The sequence below is a fragment of the Schistocerca serialis genome, chromosome 7 (genome assembly GCF_023864345.2).
Source record: "Schistocerca serialis cubense isolate TAMUIC-IGC-003099 chromosome 7, iqSchSeri2.2, whole genome shotgun sequence".
Taxonomy (NCBI): domain Eukaryota; kingdom Metazoa; phylum Arthropoda; class Insecta; order Orthoptera; family Acrididae; genus Schistocerca; species Schistocerca serialis.
Window position 1 is genome coordinate 601,848,470 of NC_064644.1, and position 18,267 is coordinate 601,866,736.

General features: G+C 43.6%; 1 protein-coding gene across 1 annotated transcript in view; it reads left to right on the forward strand.

The window, feature by feature from the left end:
* The window catches only part of LOC126413285 (myrosinase 1-like), a 100,150-nt gene that overhangs the window by 46,676 nt on the left and 35,207 nt on the right, over positions 1–18,267 (forward strand). Inside the window, exon 6 of the mRNA XM_050083186.1 lies at positions 14,248–14,339. Within this exon, the coding sequence (XP_049939143.1) occupies positions 14,248–14,339 (92 nt within the window). The remainder of the gene's footprint in view (positions 1–14,247; positions 14,340–18,267) is intronic.

Sequence of the window (18,267 nt, forward strand, 5' to 3'; positions counted from 1 at the left end):
CTTTCAGAAATCCATCGCATTTGTTGCACCTGGCATAAGGTTTTGGAGGGAAGTGCAACATACCATATGAGGTTTACAATTTACATCTTTTGGGAACTAATAAATATTGGCGTACCCACGTTTAACGTTATTACTCTTGGCTTCCCTTGCATGGACAAAATGCCGTAACAGCGGGTAATTTTAATACGATGTACTTTCACCTCATTACTCATTATAGAAGGGACATAAAGCTTCAAACGCATGCACGCAATTCACAAAAGACGGTAATTTAGTCTTAACAACCTTTCATGGCATTTAATTAACTAAAAGGTTCCTTAACACACTCAGTAGAAGAAGAAATAATGTACACAAGGGTACCAGGTAGTAAGCACGGCTAGGCTCGTGTTCAAGACGGTTGTGACATGGATGGGTCAGGACAACGACAAGGACAATATGAATTAAGGGACCTCGTTCCAAAATAATGGTTGATGTAGAGGTTGAACATGCCGCTTCAGTTGTAAGGTTCTTTTCATTTTGCAATACTTAAACCACGATCGGTTTGGGGCTCTTACATGCCCACCACCATCAGGTGTGGTACTGAAGATAAGCAAGAGACCGAAGATGATAACAACTTTTACACGCAGTAGTACAGATGAGACGGTTTATTTTTTTATTTTATTTATTTATTTATTGCCAAATTATAGACCTGTTACCTAATGTTTAAAATAGGTCGTACATCTTGCAATTTTCGTTTTTTATCTTTTTACAGTTTTGGTTCAAATGGCTCTGAGCACTATGGGACGTAACATCTGAGGTCATCAGTCCCCTAGAACTTAAAACTACTTAAACCTAACTAACCTAAGAACATCACACACATCCATGCCCGAGGCAGGATTCGAACCTGCAACCGTAGCGGTCGCGCGGTTCCAAACTGAAGGGTCTAGAACCGCTCGGCCACACCGGCCGGCTTTTACAGTTTTCTCTCCTTTTGTTTTATCTACAACATTTACAATGAATGATACTTTTCAAAATATCAATAATTTATGGTTGAAATATAAATAAAATTTTGTTTTTTTAAGAAGAATATAAAAAGATGATAGATTTGTTAGTACCATCACCGAATGTGACTGATGGTGAATAGCTCGGAATGGTTTCTTCGAGCCATTGGCGGCCAGTCACACACACACACACACACACATACACACACACACACACACACACACACACACACACACACAAATGGTTATTAGTAGAGAAATAAAATGAGAAAAGAAAGAAGACCGAGTGAGGTGGCGCAGTGTTTAACATACTGGAAGCGCTTTCGGGAGGATGAAGGTTCAAGCCCGTGTCCGGTCATCCATATTTACGTTTTCCGTGATTTCCCTCAATCGCTTTAGGCAAATGCCGGGATTGTTCCTTTGAACGGGCACGGCAGACTTCCCTCCCCCTTCTTAACCTAATCCAATGGGACTGATGACATGTTTGGTCCCCTCCCCAAAATCAACCAATCAACCAAAAAACAAGTTTCATATAACAGCGGTCGGACTCGATGCGGTAAAACTTAAGTCAACGCCAACGCGACACCAGACAATACAACGGACGACTGCGTGGGTAGAGAAATATGCAATGGACACCAGGACACTTACACTATGTGGTGCGGTCCGAGCGACGCGGTGGACGAATACAGGACGCGGTGTATCACCGGCGAGCGCAGAGTGCGGAGTTGCTTCCACGAAGGAGCAAGTAAACTGGTAAACTAGGTTGGCTAAAGTACTGCCATCTGTTGATGGGAAGAACAACACTGGAACAACTAGCCCGGCCGTTCATAATTTGAACCGGTGACTTACATGAAAGAGGGGAAAAAAATAACATTGCAAGAAAGTAGCACGAAAAGCGTTTAAAGTACTTTACGATAGTGAACGAATGCACTGAACAGAAGCAGTACAGAATTGGAGTAAAACTCTTAACTGAAAGAAGACGACTTAAAGCTCATGTATAACCGTGAAGCACAGCAAAATTTTTTCTCCACTTTCCAAGAATGGCATGCAAATTTTAAATGTAGTGGAAACGCATATGGCGACGTGATCCTGAATTAGGCTTAGCTACTATATGTCCTATAGGGAGGACAGAAAAATCCACCCAGTTTCTATTTTAAATGGCTCTAGAAGTTTCCATATTTTTAACTTTATGACCTATGACTAAGGCGCGTTATCGTGCGTCATTACCTTTGTCCTTATTAAATTAAGAGTTGTCTGACATCCCACAATGTAAAATTTGTCTCACGTATCATCATACGTAAGCCTTATTCAGTTGCCAGCTTTTAGTTAGCAGCTCTTTAATTGCTCCTGCATTTAACGTGTCCCTTTAGTGCTATTGCTGCTAGCTATTCATTGGTGTAGAAGTTTTTGACAGAGTGGATTTTAAGGTTTAGCTACCTCCAGTTTTGTTTAGTAGCGAGACGTTTTGTAATAGGAATGGCACATGTATACTGTGGTGCCACCGCCAGACACCACACTTGCTAGGTGGTAGCCTTTAAATCGGCCGCGGTCCGGACCCGCGTGTCGCCACTGTCAGTGATAGCAGACCGAGCGCCGCCACACGGCAGGTCTAGTCTGGAGACACTCCCTAGCACTCGCCCCAGTTGTACAGCCGACTATGCTAGCGATGGTACACTGTCTACATACGCTCTCATTTGCAGAGACGACAGTTTAGCATAGCCTTCAGCTACGCCATTTGCTACGACCTAGCAAGGCGCCATATTCAGTTACTATAATTACTTCAAGAATGTATTCTGAACAGATAATATTGTGAATCACGTACCGTCAAGAGCGACATTCATCATTAATGGATTAAAGTTAAGTATCAAACTAATTACGCCCACTTTCTGAATTCTTGTCATGTTCCAGACCTCACGTCAGTGTAGTTCTCACCTCCTCACGCCAGGCTGCGTGAGCTAAAACGCGTGCATTTCGGCCTCCACTCGTAACACGGTGTTGGCTCTTCTGCAAACACAAAATATACGTTCTTTCAACTCATGACTGTGGCACGTTATCGCACGTCACCATATGCGTCTCCACTAAATTAAAAATTTGACAGTTCTTTACTGCCTTTGTTCAGTGTGTTCCTTCAGTCATAATGTACTTTTAACTACCTGCTGTTACGGCATATAGTCAGCGCCGGCACGCCAGTCGGGAAAGACAGGAAAGAGAAGGCTGTGAGAAGAGGTCAGCCAATCGTACGCTAATGGACCTCCCTTCAGGACGACAACGCGACATCATCGGCCCGTATGTGAAGACGACGTAAGTGCCGCGCCCGAGTGGTGGCAGCATCTTCAATGTTAGGCACTTGGTTAGCAGACGCACCGTAGCCTATATCATTAGCAAATGCTACCTATCACAAACTTGTGTTTGTCTATTCTGAAGAAGACTGATCGTTTTATATGTCGCCCTTTGCTTGCGGCACATTTATCAAAGTTAAGTATTGTAACTGTGTCGTAATAAAACTCATTAGTCCGTTTTGTTTGTTTGTCTAGCGAATGGACTATGCAGGATTCCTAGACACAAAACTTGCAATGTTCTTTTCCCTTTTGCATGTAATCAGTAAAAAAATATTCAAGTGTGTGAAATCTTATGGGACTTAACAGCTAAGGTCATCAGTCCCTAAGCTTACACACTACTTACCCTAAATTATCCTAAGCACAAACATACACACCCATGCCCGAGGGAGGACTCGGGCTTCCGCCAGGACCGGCCGCACAGTCCATGACGCAGCGCCTGGGACCGCTCGGCTAATCCCGCGTGGCTGTAGTCAGTAATTCAAATTGTTCTTCCAGTCAACAGATGCCAGTGTAAGTAGGCTATTTAGGTTTTTATGTTAGTAACGCCACGTAGGAGATCTGTATGAAAATCACTGTCTGTTCTGTGTGCAGTCTGTGGCTGGGTTGCATTATTGAACTATTCTAGTGTTGGGCAGTTGGCTGTTAACAGCAAGTAGCGTTGCGCAGTTGGAGGTGAGCCGCCAGCAGTGGTGGATGTGGGGAGTGGCGGATTTTTGAGAGCGGATGATCTGGACGTGTGTCCATCGAAACCGTACATTTGTAAGACTTGATGTCATGAACTGATATATATATTGTGACTTTTGAACATTATTAAGGTAAGTGCATTGTTTGTTCTCTATCAAAATCTCATTCGTGACTATACCTATCAGTAGTTAATGCTTCAGTAGTTAGTATCTTTTATTCAGCTGGCAGTATTGGCGCTCGCTGTATTGCAGTAGTTCGAGTAACGAAGATTTTTGTGAGGTAAGTGATTCATGAAAGGTATAGGTTATTGTTAGTCAGGGCCATTCTTTTGTAGGGATTTTTGAAAGTCAGATTGCGTTGTGCTAAAAATATTGTGTGTCAGTTTAGTGATGATCAGAATAAGTAAAGAGAGAAATGTCTGAGTACGTTCAGTTTTGCTCAGCTGTTTGAAAATCAAATAACGTAAGGGGCTTACCAGCACAATCATTCATAAATTTTTCTAATGGGATGTTTCAGCAGTTAAAAAAAAAATGGTTCAAATGGCTCTGAGCACTATGCGACTTAACTTCTGAGGTCATCAGTCGCCTAGAACTTAGAACTAATTAAACCTAACTAACGTAAGGACATCACACACATCCATGCCCGAAGCAGGATTCGAACCTGCGGCCGTAGCGGTCGCTCGGTTCCAGACTGTAGCGCCTAGAACCGCACGGCCACTCCGGCCGGCTTCAGCAGTTCGTTTGCCAATCTAGTTTATCTATTTGCTGCTTCCTTTGTGTACGCTGCTCCGCGGTCAGCACTCGCTGATGGTACCCAGCGTCCTATACTCGCCCATCGCGGTGCTCGGGATCGCACCACAAAGTGTTGAGTGTCAATGCATATTTCTCTACCCAGGCAGTCGTCTGTTGTATCGTCTGGTGTCGCTTTGACATCGACTTGAGTTTTACCGCACCTTGCCCGACCACTGTTTTCTAGAATGTTGTACAGTACTTACTTTTTCTTTTCTCAAATGTACTGCAGCGTGTAAGATTTGTTATTAGCTTTGGTCTCTTGTTTATTTTCAGTACCACACCTGATGACGGTGGGTGTGTAAGAGTCCGAAACCGATCGTGGTTTAAGAATTAGAAAATAAAAAGATCCTTACAAAGTGGTTCAAATGGCTCTGAGCACTATGGGACTTAACATCTGAGGTCACCAGTCCCCTAAAACTTAGAACTACTTAAACCTAACTAACCTGAGCACATAACACACATTCATGCCCGAGGCAGGATTCGAACCTGCGACCGTAGCACTCGCGCGGTTCCGGACTGAAGCGCCTAGAACCGCTCGGCCACGACGGCCGGCAAATCCTTACAACTGAAGCAGTATCTTCAACCTATGGTATAATGTTCAGTTGCGGATTTTCCTGCAGCAGGGTTGATACTGGTTAACGTGTTAAAAATGACAATGACTTCGAAATAATGATTCCCGTGTGCCTTGTGTACAAATATGCATATGCATTAGGAATTTAGCTTATCATGAGTGGCTAAATGCAGTGAACCATATATTATCATGATTGCGTTTTGTAATGAACAAAGTTCTTCGTATTAAACTGGAATCTGCATGTAGAAATTAAATGAAAGAAATGAAAACTTAATCGTGAAATACTTTTTGTTGAGTGATACATCGGAAAGAAACTATCGCGCTATATGTTGAAATAACTCAAGCCTCTACTATCTACAAGTATTATCTTCGTTATACTCACGCGCCTGGACCAAGAGTGTTTGACTATTCGCTATTTTCCGGGGCCCCTTCTTTACTGGAGCCGGAGGGTAGAACGAGCCTGTTATATAGAGTGCCAACTTCTGCCTAGGGCGCTCTGGCGGAAGCGACACATCTCTGACCTCTTCTGAGATCCCTGCTATACTCGACTGCGGAATTACTGTTACAATAAGTGTTTACTCTCTGCTTCCCCACGGAACTTTCAAAACATATTCAGTCACCCACCCAGTCATTCAGAAGTGAGCCCAGGAAAGAATATTGAACAGTGGGTAGAGACACGTAATAAATTAACACATTTCCCATCTCATCCTGGGCTCGCTATTAAGGCAGAAGAGTAAAGTCCAGTGTGACTTGCGTGTTGTCAATGCTCTTGAAAAACCTAAATTGACATTTCTAGTGGTACGAGGCTCATCATACCATTTCAAGCACTCTCCTGTTATAATGACGTTCATTAGTTTACTTTTGTACACTCTTAATATGTTTTAATATATTAATAATTTGTTTGTATAAGTTCTTAGTATTAGCATAGCATCCAAGAAACTGCATTCGTCCAATCAATCTGAGAAGTACGTGTACTATGCAATTGATTTAATAATCATAATAACAATAGACTCGCAGCTTTGGCAACGCCACATTGTACGAAACTCAAAATCGAAGTGTGCTGTAACCATTATCGCCTAGCTCTACGACTTTGAACACAGGTTCGACGAGTATCGCTATGAGAGCGTTTAAGTGACATGAATCCTACTTATGTTTCAGCCGTTACCACCTACGTTGTTTTTTCTTAATGGAGCGTCTTTTCCTTTCTGCCTTCCCTTACTCAGTTTCCTGTAGCTTGTCATTTCCACCCGTGGACGTGCCAAACATGTCCGACTTGATGTTGATAGCATGCCCCGGTAATCACGGAAAAGTGAATCACTGCCTGGCGAGAATGTTACTTTGAGGTCGGAAGCCTATCAACGTGAACAGAACGACCGAAAAGAACTATACTTTATCGTGTATTAAATACGGCCAGTGGCAGCTCTTGAATTTACATTTTGGGTGATCACAGATTTTTCGATTCAAATAAATCTGAGTGTATGAAATGTTCAAATGTTCAAATGTGTGTGAAATCTTATAGGACTTAACTGCTAAGATCATCAGTCCCTAAGCTTACACACTACTTAACCGAAATTATCCGCAGTACAAACACACACACACACACACACACACACACACACACACACACACACACACATGCCCGCGGGAGGACTCGAACCTCCGCCGGGACCAGCCGCACAGTCCATGACTGCAGCGCCTGAGACCGCTCGGCTAATCCCGCGCGGCAAGTGTAAAATAGCATCTGCTGTAAACAATTATAGTTATGAACAAATTTATACAACTGCAGCTACTACGAAAGAAAAATAATAATAAATATACAAAACTTGTCTGAGGAAGGAAAGTATTGTTTTTGTGTAGTTTTGTTGTTTTGTACGTAACAAAGTACAGTTTTGGGCAAGAACGAAGTAACGTGTAAGCTTTCGCTACTCTCCGTTCCGCATTTTTGTGTAAGTGGGAGTTTTTATTTTTTTGCGCAAATGCAGAATATCCCTTCCTAGCTGAAAATGGGATATTCTTACCAGGCACCCACACAACCATTTTGTTTATTGTACACTTCTTTGTTGCTTGTTCGATTGTAGCTACACTTATTTGATTTCGTCAATTTCTCAATCAACGGCTCTCCAGTGGGCGGCTTTAGTTCCTCTGCGGCTAACTTGTCCTGATAATTTATTTTTCTATGAGCAATTAAAATAGTTTCAACAGAGTTCATGTTGAGACTGCATACAATTGCCGATACACTGTTTCATGCTGTCACCTGCACAGCAAAACAACCAACTTCAAACACAAAATGCTGTTTGTGGAAATCATTAAATTCACGTAGTATCATCTACAGGTAAAAGAAACCTACTAAAGCGATGAACTCTCCTGTTAGGAATACAAAAGGATAAAAAGGATAAAATCCAAAACTTGATGTACCATAACTCATGCAGAAACCAACAACATAGGTTTTCCTTACAGTATAACTATAACATTCACTGACGTTCAATCTAATGTTACTATATACGGAATGAATTGTGGTATCTGAGGATGTGGTACCATCTAGTTAGGACCTATGCCAGGCGAATGAGGAGAAACGTCTGCAACAATGTGCTACCACCTAGTGGCAACGATGGAAATACGTGGTTGAGTGGTAAGGACTAGCTGTGCACCTTGTTTATAAAATCTGTGTGTATCTGACACATAAGGCAATTACGTATACCAGTTGCTCATGCGCAAAAGTTACTTAAAACGTGCACAACTGAAGATGGCTAGCGACCCTGATGCCACGTTTCACGGAGTCCAGTGGAGTAGCAGGGTAGCATAGCACGGTAGACATAAGTGAAATATGTTTGAAATTACCATGTCTATATTACGTTTAACAGAGCTCAAAGAAAAATAACCAATAAAACCACAAAGTGTCAAAGGTTAGGATGTTCACGTGCTCTTGTACTCTTACACAGCAGCCGCCAATGAATATAACTTATAATGCATAGAATTTCTTGCTATGTTCGAGGCTCTTAGTTTTCATCAAACTTTATGCACCTATAATTTGGAGTGAAATTCGGAAAGTCATTGACAACCACCGACATTTCGACAGGAGCACACCTCATCATTCCCAAGGCACAACTGCAACGATAGAGGAAGGAAATGTAAAACCTCGGTATGAGAGGTATACGCAGAAAGACAAGATACACACTGTAAATAAATAGCTCCAGCGCACAACTATAGATGACCATTGATAGTGAATATAAATAACTAAATGATGCATAAGTATCACTAACTTTGTCCCTATGGAGTATGACCGGAGAGAGACCAGGATTTACAGAAGAATTTAAGCAAGAACTTCTGTGTTTGTTTGCATGGTCACATAATTCAATGTCAACTGCTTCCTTAATAACACTATTCCAATACTATTAAGTACATATCAGGACCTCCGAGCTGCTACATTCCATTGGATGGCCAGTGCCAAGTTGTAGCTGTATGTGTGACTTGTCCTCTGTCCTCAGTACATGGGTCGTCCACGGTCCTGATGATCTGACCAAAGTATGACATGCCACAGCTGCGAGGGATGCGGTAGAGACACGCCTTAAGCAAACCAAGATCATACACCATAAGACCCCTAACCTTAGGTGACGGCCAAACCATACATTTCACACGGTGTGTCCGCAGGTTATGACAAATCCTGATACAAATGCTTTTTGTGTAAGGCAAAACGGCCGTGGAGTTAGATGCCTGCTTGCTACTTTCATCACAACCGACTCACGGTTGACCTGTTTTTCACTGTAATCATTCTGATGAAAGGTGAATTCTCGGAAGGCTAATTCATCTGACAATCTGTCAGGGTCTGAGATGACGTGGGTCCTAAGAACCAAGGTACGAAATACCCATTCAAGCTGAGCTGGGGGGCGACAACTATCAGCTGAACATGAAAATCAGTGTGAGTAGCCTTCCTACGAACAACATATCCCGACGTACCATCAGCCTTCACCTGACCAAGTAAGGGAAGGCAACTATCCTTTTACACCTCCATTGGAAAGCGTAAATTCGAACGGAGTGAATTCAAACGTTATATAAAACTATTTAAATTATCACTTCCGTGAGACCAAACAACAAAGATATTGTATACATACCTAAGAAAGTACTTGGGTCTCAATGCCGCCGTGTTAAGAAATTGGCGAAATCGAATCTCACGGAGAACGCTTTAGACGGCAAAGTTTTATCCGTGCTACGCAAAAGTTTACGCTTTGGACCAACGGCCAATCTTTTACCAATTGTTGGTTTTATAAGTAATGTCGAACAGCCCCTTTCTAAACTACCTTCTGATTCTGCCGAGGAGGTTAGGACAGAAGCAATCCGTTCGTTGACTGGAGTACGTTCGCCCAAGTCTAGTATCGCAGCAGCTGAGACAAATGCTTTGCATTCACTCAAGGTGGACCCTGATACTGTTATCTTATCCATGGACAAGGACAATGCTACGGTTGTACTGGATGAGCCCGACTATATTCGAAAGTTGCTGTGGCTACTATCTGATTCAAGCTAAGGCAGGCTTAGTGTTGATCCGAGAGGGAGAGTAACAACCCTCCTGAAGAACTTTCCTACTGTATGTAACGTTAAAACTTCGATATAGCGTGTAGCAAAACGCCTTGTTACTCTGTTCTTTCGGAAAAGACAACAGACACCGTCTTTGATTCAGCGGCAGTTTATAAGCATGACACAAGAGAAACTGCTTATGTAACTTGGACGGGAAGTCTGCTCGGGTAGCTGATACGGTTAAGGCAACCGCTCACAGAAAGTGGTAAACGTATGGTCAAGCCCTGATCCGGCACATATTTTCACTAGTCGCCATCGGATATATTTCAGTGCCTTATTGCGGCTGAGATCTTAGTTTCTGTTGTCATTATCAATAAATTTGTCGCAAGAGACTGTCTGGAGTGGTAACTCTTACTGTACTGTCCCCACTAGGTCATATGGCCTTCCGAAGATCCACAAGGCCTCTTTGACCTATTGTCAGTTGGCTTTCACTTGCTTTCAGTTTTGTGACTAGTAATGTGAGTAGACAGACACAGTTGCTTTGGGGATCCATTTGTCACGTATTATTCCCAGTCTGTTTGTGGAAGATTTCGAGGAACGTGTCCTGACATCAGGGGCATTGAAATCTCCGTGCTTTCTTAGAAATGTATACGATATTTTTGTTGTTTGGCCACATGGTTCAAATGGCTCTGAGCACTATGGGACTTAACATCTGTGGTCATCAGTCCCCTAGAACTTAGAACTACTTAAACCTAACTAACCTAAGGACATCACACACATCCATGCCCGAGGCAGGATTCGAACCTGCGGCCGTAGCAGTCCCCCGGTTCCGGACTCAGCGCCTAGAACCGCTAGACCACCGCGGCCGGCGGCTCAAATGGCTCTGAGCACTATGCGACTTAACTTCTGAGGTCATTAGTCGCCTAGAACTCAGAACTAATTAAACCTAACTAAACTAAGGACATCACACACGTCCATGCCCGAGGCAGGATGCGAACCTGCGGCCGTAGCGGTCGCTCGGTTTCAGACTGCAGCGCCTAGAACCGCACGGCCACTCCGGCCGGCTGCCCACATGGAAACGTATCGACGCAGGGTGAGCGGTGTCGTAACGGTGTGTAGGTGGTGGAATGGCGCCGTTTTGAGGCGATGGTACTGACTATTGATGGTTAGGAAAGGTGAAAACCTTTATTGAGTCTTTTACTACAATCATCGAAGTCCTGAAGGCGTGTGGTCCTCCGGCATGCTGTGTAATGCTGTTGAAACGTGCTGGACGTGTGACGTCCATTTCCTACTTAGCTGGAACTGTTTTCGTCACTCAGCAGCACGTGTCCCAGTTATGACTGTGAGGCTGTGAGAGTGAAGTTTCAGCGACGTGAACATCTGCCTGGGTTTTCGTAGAGATCGACTGCTACGAGAAGAGAAGCTCGCCCTGGAGCGGGTTGTTGGCCGTGGTACCACCCTGGTCGCGAACTGCTGCCCTCCAAGGCACAAGTTCGCTGCTTTTGTAGAGCCTGGAGATGGCTCATCCGTTGTACTGCTCCAGGTCCACAGGTGCCGACTTAACCCAGTGGACTGATCTGGTGGCGGTGTCTGCCCAAACCGGCGTTGGCTCGTAACGTGGTGGAGACTTGCGTGGGCCTGGAGCAGCCAGAATGCGCTTAATTGTGTCAGAATCAGACTGTAATTATAGTGGTGAAAGGCGCGATTGCTTCTTGGCTGTAAGTACAGCTCAGCATCTCCGTGGCCGAATGGTGTGGAAGCACCTATGGGGCCGGTTCGTAGTTGCAACGATTTTCTACGACGTCGCCAGTATTGCGCGGATAGGCCTAGCTCTTGTGGCATGAAAACAACCTAGTTTTCGAAATCGAATACCGGCGCCTCTGTGCCTGCCTGCTGTGGAGCAGCTCATCTCACCAAAAAGCCTGAAATTAGCGACGGCGTTACACAAGTGATAACTGAACAGATTTGAAGAACATTTGAATTCAACCCATTCAAATTTTCTCTTCACGATGGAAATTATATTCCTCCCCTCTTGGGAAAGACCTGAACATCTTTGTCTGAACGCGTGATCGGTCTGCAACAAAGACCAAAGACTTCACACACATTTACCGTTTCCCTCTTAACATTAGGTTACTTGAGCTACAAAGCTCAGCTCTTTATGTTACAACATAAAATCTCAGTTCTTGTTTAAGTTAACCCATAAGCGTTAAACCCTCCAAAACATTTAACAACTATTTACATCAGTATCCACTCATCATACCCCTTTGGCGTTGTGGTGTGCGTACTGTAAGACCTTCGGTACACACACCATCAGATTATTTGACTTTTCGCTTCAACGAAGTAGGCGAGTGTCAGCAATAGGTCTCGTGGTCTTATCGTGGCGTGTTTATCTTCTGCCGTTAGGTCAGACGATAGAAATGCCACTGCACGCTTAGAGTAGCAGATTGACGGTGACCAACATTAAACAGAACTTGATTAATTTTCACACACATTTATTAAAATAATAAAAATCATAGACATTACGTAACTTAATTCTGGATGCTGTTTACAATTGACAATCTGAAGTTCCTTTGGTCTTGGTACGTTAATCTTATTCTCACATATCTCTGATACCTGGCAAAGTGTCTATACATTTCTCTTCATAGCTATGTACAGGAATATGATAATCTTATTAGGCGCAGGCTCAAACTTGACTACAGACTAATGCAGACTAATGCAGACTGCTACAGACTAATGCAGACTGACTAATCGGAGGTCTGTACACTCGTTATAATACCTCGCGCGTCCAGGTATCACTGCACGAGTGTGATCCGCGAAGAGAAAAGGTTCTGCGTTAGCAGCAATCTCATTGGCTGCGAGACATATTAATACGCGGATCGACGGAAGCAGAATTTGGTCCGTCTTTAAAGGCAGCGCCATCTCGTAGTGCGGAGACGGACGAGCGCTACGCCTGCGCTGTTGTGCTTAGCAGGGCGCGCTCTAGTGGCAAAGTTGTGTACGCACTGGCTACGCGGAACTATGTACACAACAGGCGTCTTGTATTATAAGCAGAAATGTTTGTCCCAACATCACTCCGTGCCCTCCGAATTACGAGAAATCATAATATTACAATACATCCTGCCGCCGCAGCAGCAGCCTAACATGTCGGCGATTGCTGAACATTGCCTCTCGAAATTACACAGAATGAATTACGACGAGATCGAGGTTCTGACACAGATGTCAGAATATTAGGACTATGTTATTAAAGAATCTACCGAGATTCGAATACAGGAATCGCTGGTCAATCGGCATAGCGGTTACATCCTTAGCAAGGCCTAGGAACCCGCTTTGAATCTGATTAAAAGGAGAAAGAAGATATCCCACCACGAACTGACTTCGAGAGCTGGCAGAGAAACTGAGAAGACGCCGCTGGAACGCGCCCCTGGGCGCAGACTACGTTGGGAACACCTGGAGGGTGGGGGTGGGGGGGGGGGGTGGGGGAGGAGATAAAAGCCCGGCGCCGGCGCCTCGGCGGTCAGTTCGTCAACGCACCTGATGATGGCAACGTGGCCGATTGCCGAAATATTGTGCCCGTTTAACACTCGGCTGTTGGTGGAGACTTGCGTGGGCCTGGTGCAGACCGATCTTTCTTCAGTAATGATCTGCCTATATTCGTCCAGAAAGTCCCGCCATTTGTATCTTACGTGACACAATTGCCTGGGTGATTCCCCTGGGTGACCTCGATCGATTACCAGCGGTTCCCCCAGGGGAGAGGGAATGGGGGAAGCAAGGAGCCTAAGTGTGTAACCCAACACCAAAAGTCCTTATCAGTATCGTCGACATAAGATCGTTATCCCTGTCAGAATGCTCACTATACTCCTACTGATGTTATCTAACAAATGTGGTTTATGCACTACGGTTCTTCACTTATCTTTACACGACTACTTTGACATTATCTCGATAAGCAGTGTCCGAAAAGGTGAATTTGTCGAGGAGGATCCACTACATGACTTACCCGATAGCCAGATTTCAATCCATATGATTTGTTCCATTGGTAATATTTAAAATCATTGGTATATTCAACTCCTGCATACAATGTCGATGTTCTGAGGGGTTGTATCCAAAATGGATTTAACGCGGCGCACACGAGTAGCGTACAACATATGGACCGGAAGATCAGGTGATGCATGGAACCAAAATGTCGTGACGTCGATAAATGTGTTTTGTAATTGTGTTATTTTTTCTGCTTTGGATAATAAATCCTTCCATGATACATCCCTGACGAAGAATTTTCTGACCCATATTCATATGTTCTGATATCAAGAATAAATCTCTAAACTTTCTGATACATATTTTTATAAGTTCTGAGTAAAGCATTTGCTTTCAAAATGTTGCAGGTAGCGTGGGAATCACATTTAGTTTCGGCCTTGAGCCCCTTACTAATTCTACGGAAGACGCAGAAGCTGCCGAGAGAGCGCGTCAGTTCGATGTAAGTACACTAGCACTGACGTACGCTAGTTAAAGGTCCTACAGTTAAGTCGGTACAGGTTGTATATTCTCTGCCTGAAATTCTAATTGCGTCTGACGCCACAAGAAAATTACCATTGGTTGTCTGAAATGCCCAATAGTAAGAAATTGTGGTACTGTGAACATACACTGACGAATCAAAACATTGTGCCCATCTGCTTAATGGCGTGTTGTTCCGCCTTAGGAACGCAATATAGCAGACATTTTATGACATGGATTCGACAAGTGTTCAGTAGATTTCTGGAAGCGTGTGGCATCAGAAGTTTACGCACAAATCACGCAATACTTGTCAAAAGCGGTCCGGCGGTTTGTTGGCTCGATGCTGATGCCTGATGGCGTCCCGGAGATACTCCATTGTGTCCACATCAGGCGAATTTTGCGGCCCAGACATCAGTTCACAAACATGCTTCTCAAACCACTGTAGTACGATTCGAGTCTTGTGACATGAACAGTTGTCCTGCTGGAATATGCCATCGCTATCAGCAGAAGACGTCAACCACGAAGGGTTGCACATAATCCACGGCTGTTATGGCGCCTTTGATTACTACCACACGTCTGATACAAACACAAGTGAATCTCCCACATAGTATATTATTGCACCCAAAGTCCGGAGTCCACAGTGCATGTTTAAAAAAAAAGTGTATGAAATCATACACCCTACTTAACCTAAATTATCCTAAGGACAAACCCACACACTTATGCCCGAGGGAGGACTCGAACCTCCGCCGGGACCAGCCGCACAATCCATGACTGCAGCGCCTTATACCGTCAAAGTCACAGGCGCCGGCGCTGTAAATGTATGTACGTATGTACAGGGTGATTCCGTGATAATGCTACCGACTTTCTAGGATGCTGGAGAAGGATAAATGTATAAATTTGAGGTAAGGATCCCTCTACCGGAAACGAACGAGTCTAAAACAATTCTGATACGTCTGTCAGTGGAATACAAGTACGGGTACTGTTGTTGCTGAGGTTGGAGAGTAGGCAACTCTCAGAGGTGGCATTATGGACTAAAAAAAGGAAAAAAAGTCCAGTAAACATTGGCTATAAAAAGAATACCTGAGGAGTTACGAGCACCCGTTCTTCTTCGCTACTACGCAACACGTCTCTTCTATTGAACAAGTGCTCATCCTCTTAGCGTATGAATCTTCGAGCCCGTATTTAACGGACACTTTTTTCCTTTTTTTTTTGGTCCACACTAGCACTTCTGAAAGTTAGCTCCCCTGCCAACATAGCGACAACAATACCGGTGCCACTTTGAGAGGTATCAGAACGGTTTCCGCTTTAACTTTCGACTCGTTCGTTTCCGGTGGAGGGAGCTTTACCTCAAATTGATAATTTTATTCTTCTGCAACATCGTAGAAAGTTTTCAACTTCATAACGGAATCACCATGTGAATAGATACATTTACAGGCGCCGGCGCCTAAAACATTAACGCTCCTGGCGTTCTTAGATGATGTTTTCGGACATGGGTTCCTAGTAAAACTTCATCTATTAACTCACCTATACGTGTGTGTAAGACGAATGTGAAACATCCTATACCTGTACTTTCCCTATCGCGTCACGTGCTCTCAACATCACTAGGCTGCGTTCAGTCCCTCTATGGATAGTGGCGAGAATGTTTTGATCCATCTGCTTTGTAGTTTATAGTTTCTAAGTCGACTACATAAAAACTATTTTGTGCACGAATGTTTGTTAGGCACAGATATGTAGTGCCTCCCAGAGAAAGGTACTGGTCTACTCTGTATTGCAGATGGGCATTTACGCTCACCCCATCTACAGTGCGGAAGGGGACTACCCGGCTGTGGTGAGAGAGAGGGTGGACGCCAACAGCGCAGCAGAGGGGAGACCGCGGTCCAGGCTGCCGTCCTTCACACAGGAAGAGGTCCAGTACATCAGGGGTGAGCGTCTAAGCAGATTCTACTCTAACACGAGACTCCAGTGGGTTTATCGCCTTTCTATAAACTGCTAAAACAGCCGCTGTAGTTGTGTCTTTCTGCACATTACAATGTTCCACATGGGCTCAAGAGCGAACCCACCGTTTGTTCCTTAAGGGGGGTAGGACGTCAAAGGGGCCGACTTGGAGCAGGAGAGGCACATTTTAATTTCTACTGTCTATACTTTTACAAATAAATTCATAAAACTTTGTCAGCATGACCAGGAAGGATTGAGGACTCACACTCATAGAAGTGGAAGTTCAAAAACGTAGCAAAATACCTTTTTTTTACATGTGAAATTTCATCATTTTTTCACTTACTACTGGCTGCATTTGTTTCTTTAGGTACACTTTTCTTCCTAAGTAAGCGATATTCTTCGATGAATTTTGCACAGCGTACAATCAGTACTTACAGGTGTATGAAACTCTAGAATTTTCCAAATCTATTAAAACTGTGGTAAAAATTGAGATAATTAACTACAAAATTTGAGTTTTTTCTAGACAAGAAGTTTAAAATTTAACAGTTCATTCATTTTTTCATAAATTAAATAAACTCTAGAGTTTCATACACATGTAACTATAGTTTGTATGCTGTGCAAAATTCATCAAAGAATCTCTCTTACTTAGGAAGAAAAGTGTACCTACAGAAACAAATGCAGCCAGTAGGAAGTGAAAAAATGATAAAATTTCACATGTAAAAAAATGTATTTTGTTACGTTTTTGAGCTTCCACTGCTATGAGTATGAATCCTGAATCATTCCTGATCATGCTTTCAAAGTTTTATGAATTTATTTGTAAAAGTATAGACAGTGGAAATTAAAATGTCCCGTGGTGTCTCTCCTGCTCCAAGACTGCCCGTTTGACGTCCTACCCCCCTTAAAGGAGAAACCTCTGTTAGATTTATAGGAAGGGAGGAAACGAAGCACAGTTCCTTACAGAATGATACTCAGAAATATTATGGTATTCACTTGTCGCAGAACGATTTGATGTTAGTACTTTACATTCGGTAACTATTACCTCCAACGTACAAGCGATAATCACAAAGATTTACTTATCACCTCAAAAAAAGAAAGTTATGGAATTAACTGAAAATACATGTATGTAGTCCTGGTACACACTGCAATCCTCTGCGGCACAGTGCTGTTCCACGGCGAAAAGCACGGTCATGTCAGACACTGGCTAGGTGGCGCTGAGGGGCATAATGTTGTCAAGCAAATGTGATCTGAAAGAATCGCCGAAATAAAATGCTAACCTATAAGAGGGAATTTTGACTAGTTGCGTGTTATACGAGGTGAAAATTAATGAAACCTACAACCTGCGTTTTTGACTGGAAATGGAGGAAAAAAAAGTCCTATGAAAAAAAAAATGTTCAAATGTGTGTGAAATCTTATGGGACTTAGCTGCTAAGGTCATCAGTCCCTAAGCTTACACACTACTTAACCTAAATTATCCTAAGGACAAACACACACGCATGCCCGAGGAGGACTCGAACTTCCGCCGGGACCAGTCCTATGAATACGAGCGCGGAAATGCTGCGTTGCCACAGGAGATGACGCTGACGAATGAAAGTTCCTCTACTTGCCGTTGTTTCTTGTGTTGTAAGATTGTGCTTTATGACTGAAGCACCGTGCTGTAAGCAGCAGAATGGTCCGGTATTCATGTTGGGAACAAGCCGAAATGGTGTTTGTGTACGGCCAAGCAGATGGTAATGGTCGAGTGGCAGCATGACTATACCTAAACAATTACCCTCACAGACACCAACCATGTCAGACAACGTTTCAAGCTCTTTTTGGACGTTTGTGTGATTATTGGTGCTTTCACACAGACGAACATACAGCTAGGCGGCAGACTACACCAGATTTGGAGGACGGAGTTCTACGTGATGCTGAGACGAGTCCTAGTACGAGCTCCAGGCAAGTGGCTCGCCAACATGGTGTAAGCCAAAGTACTATTG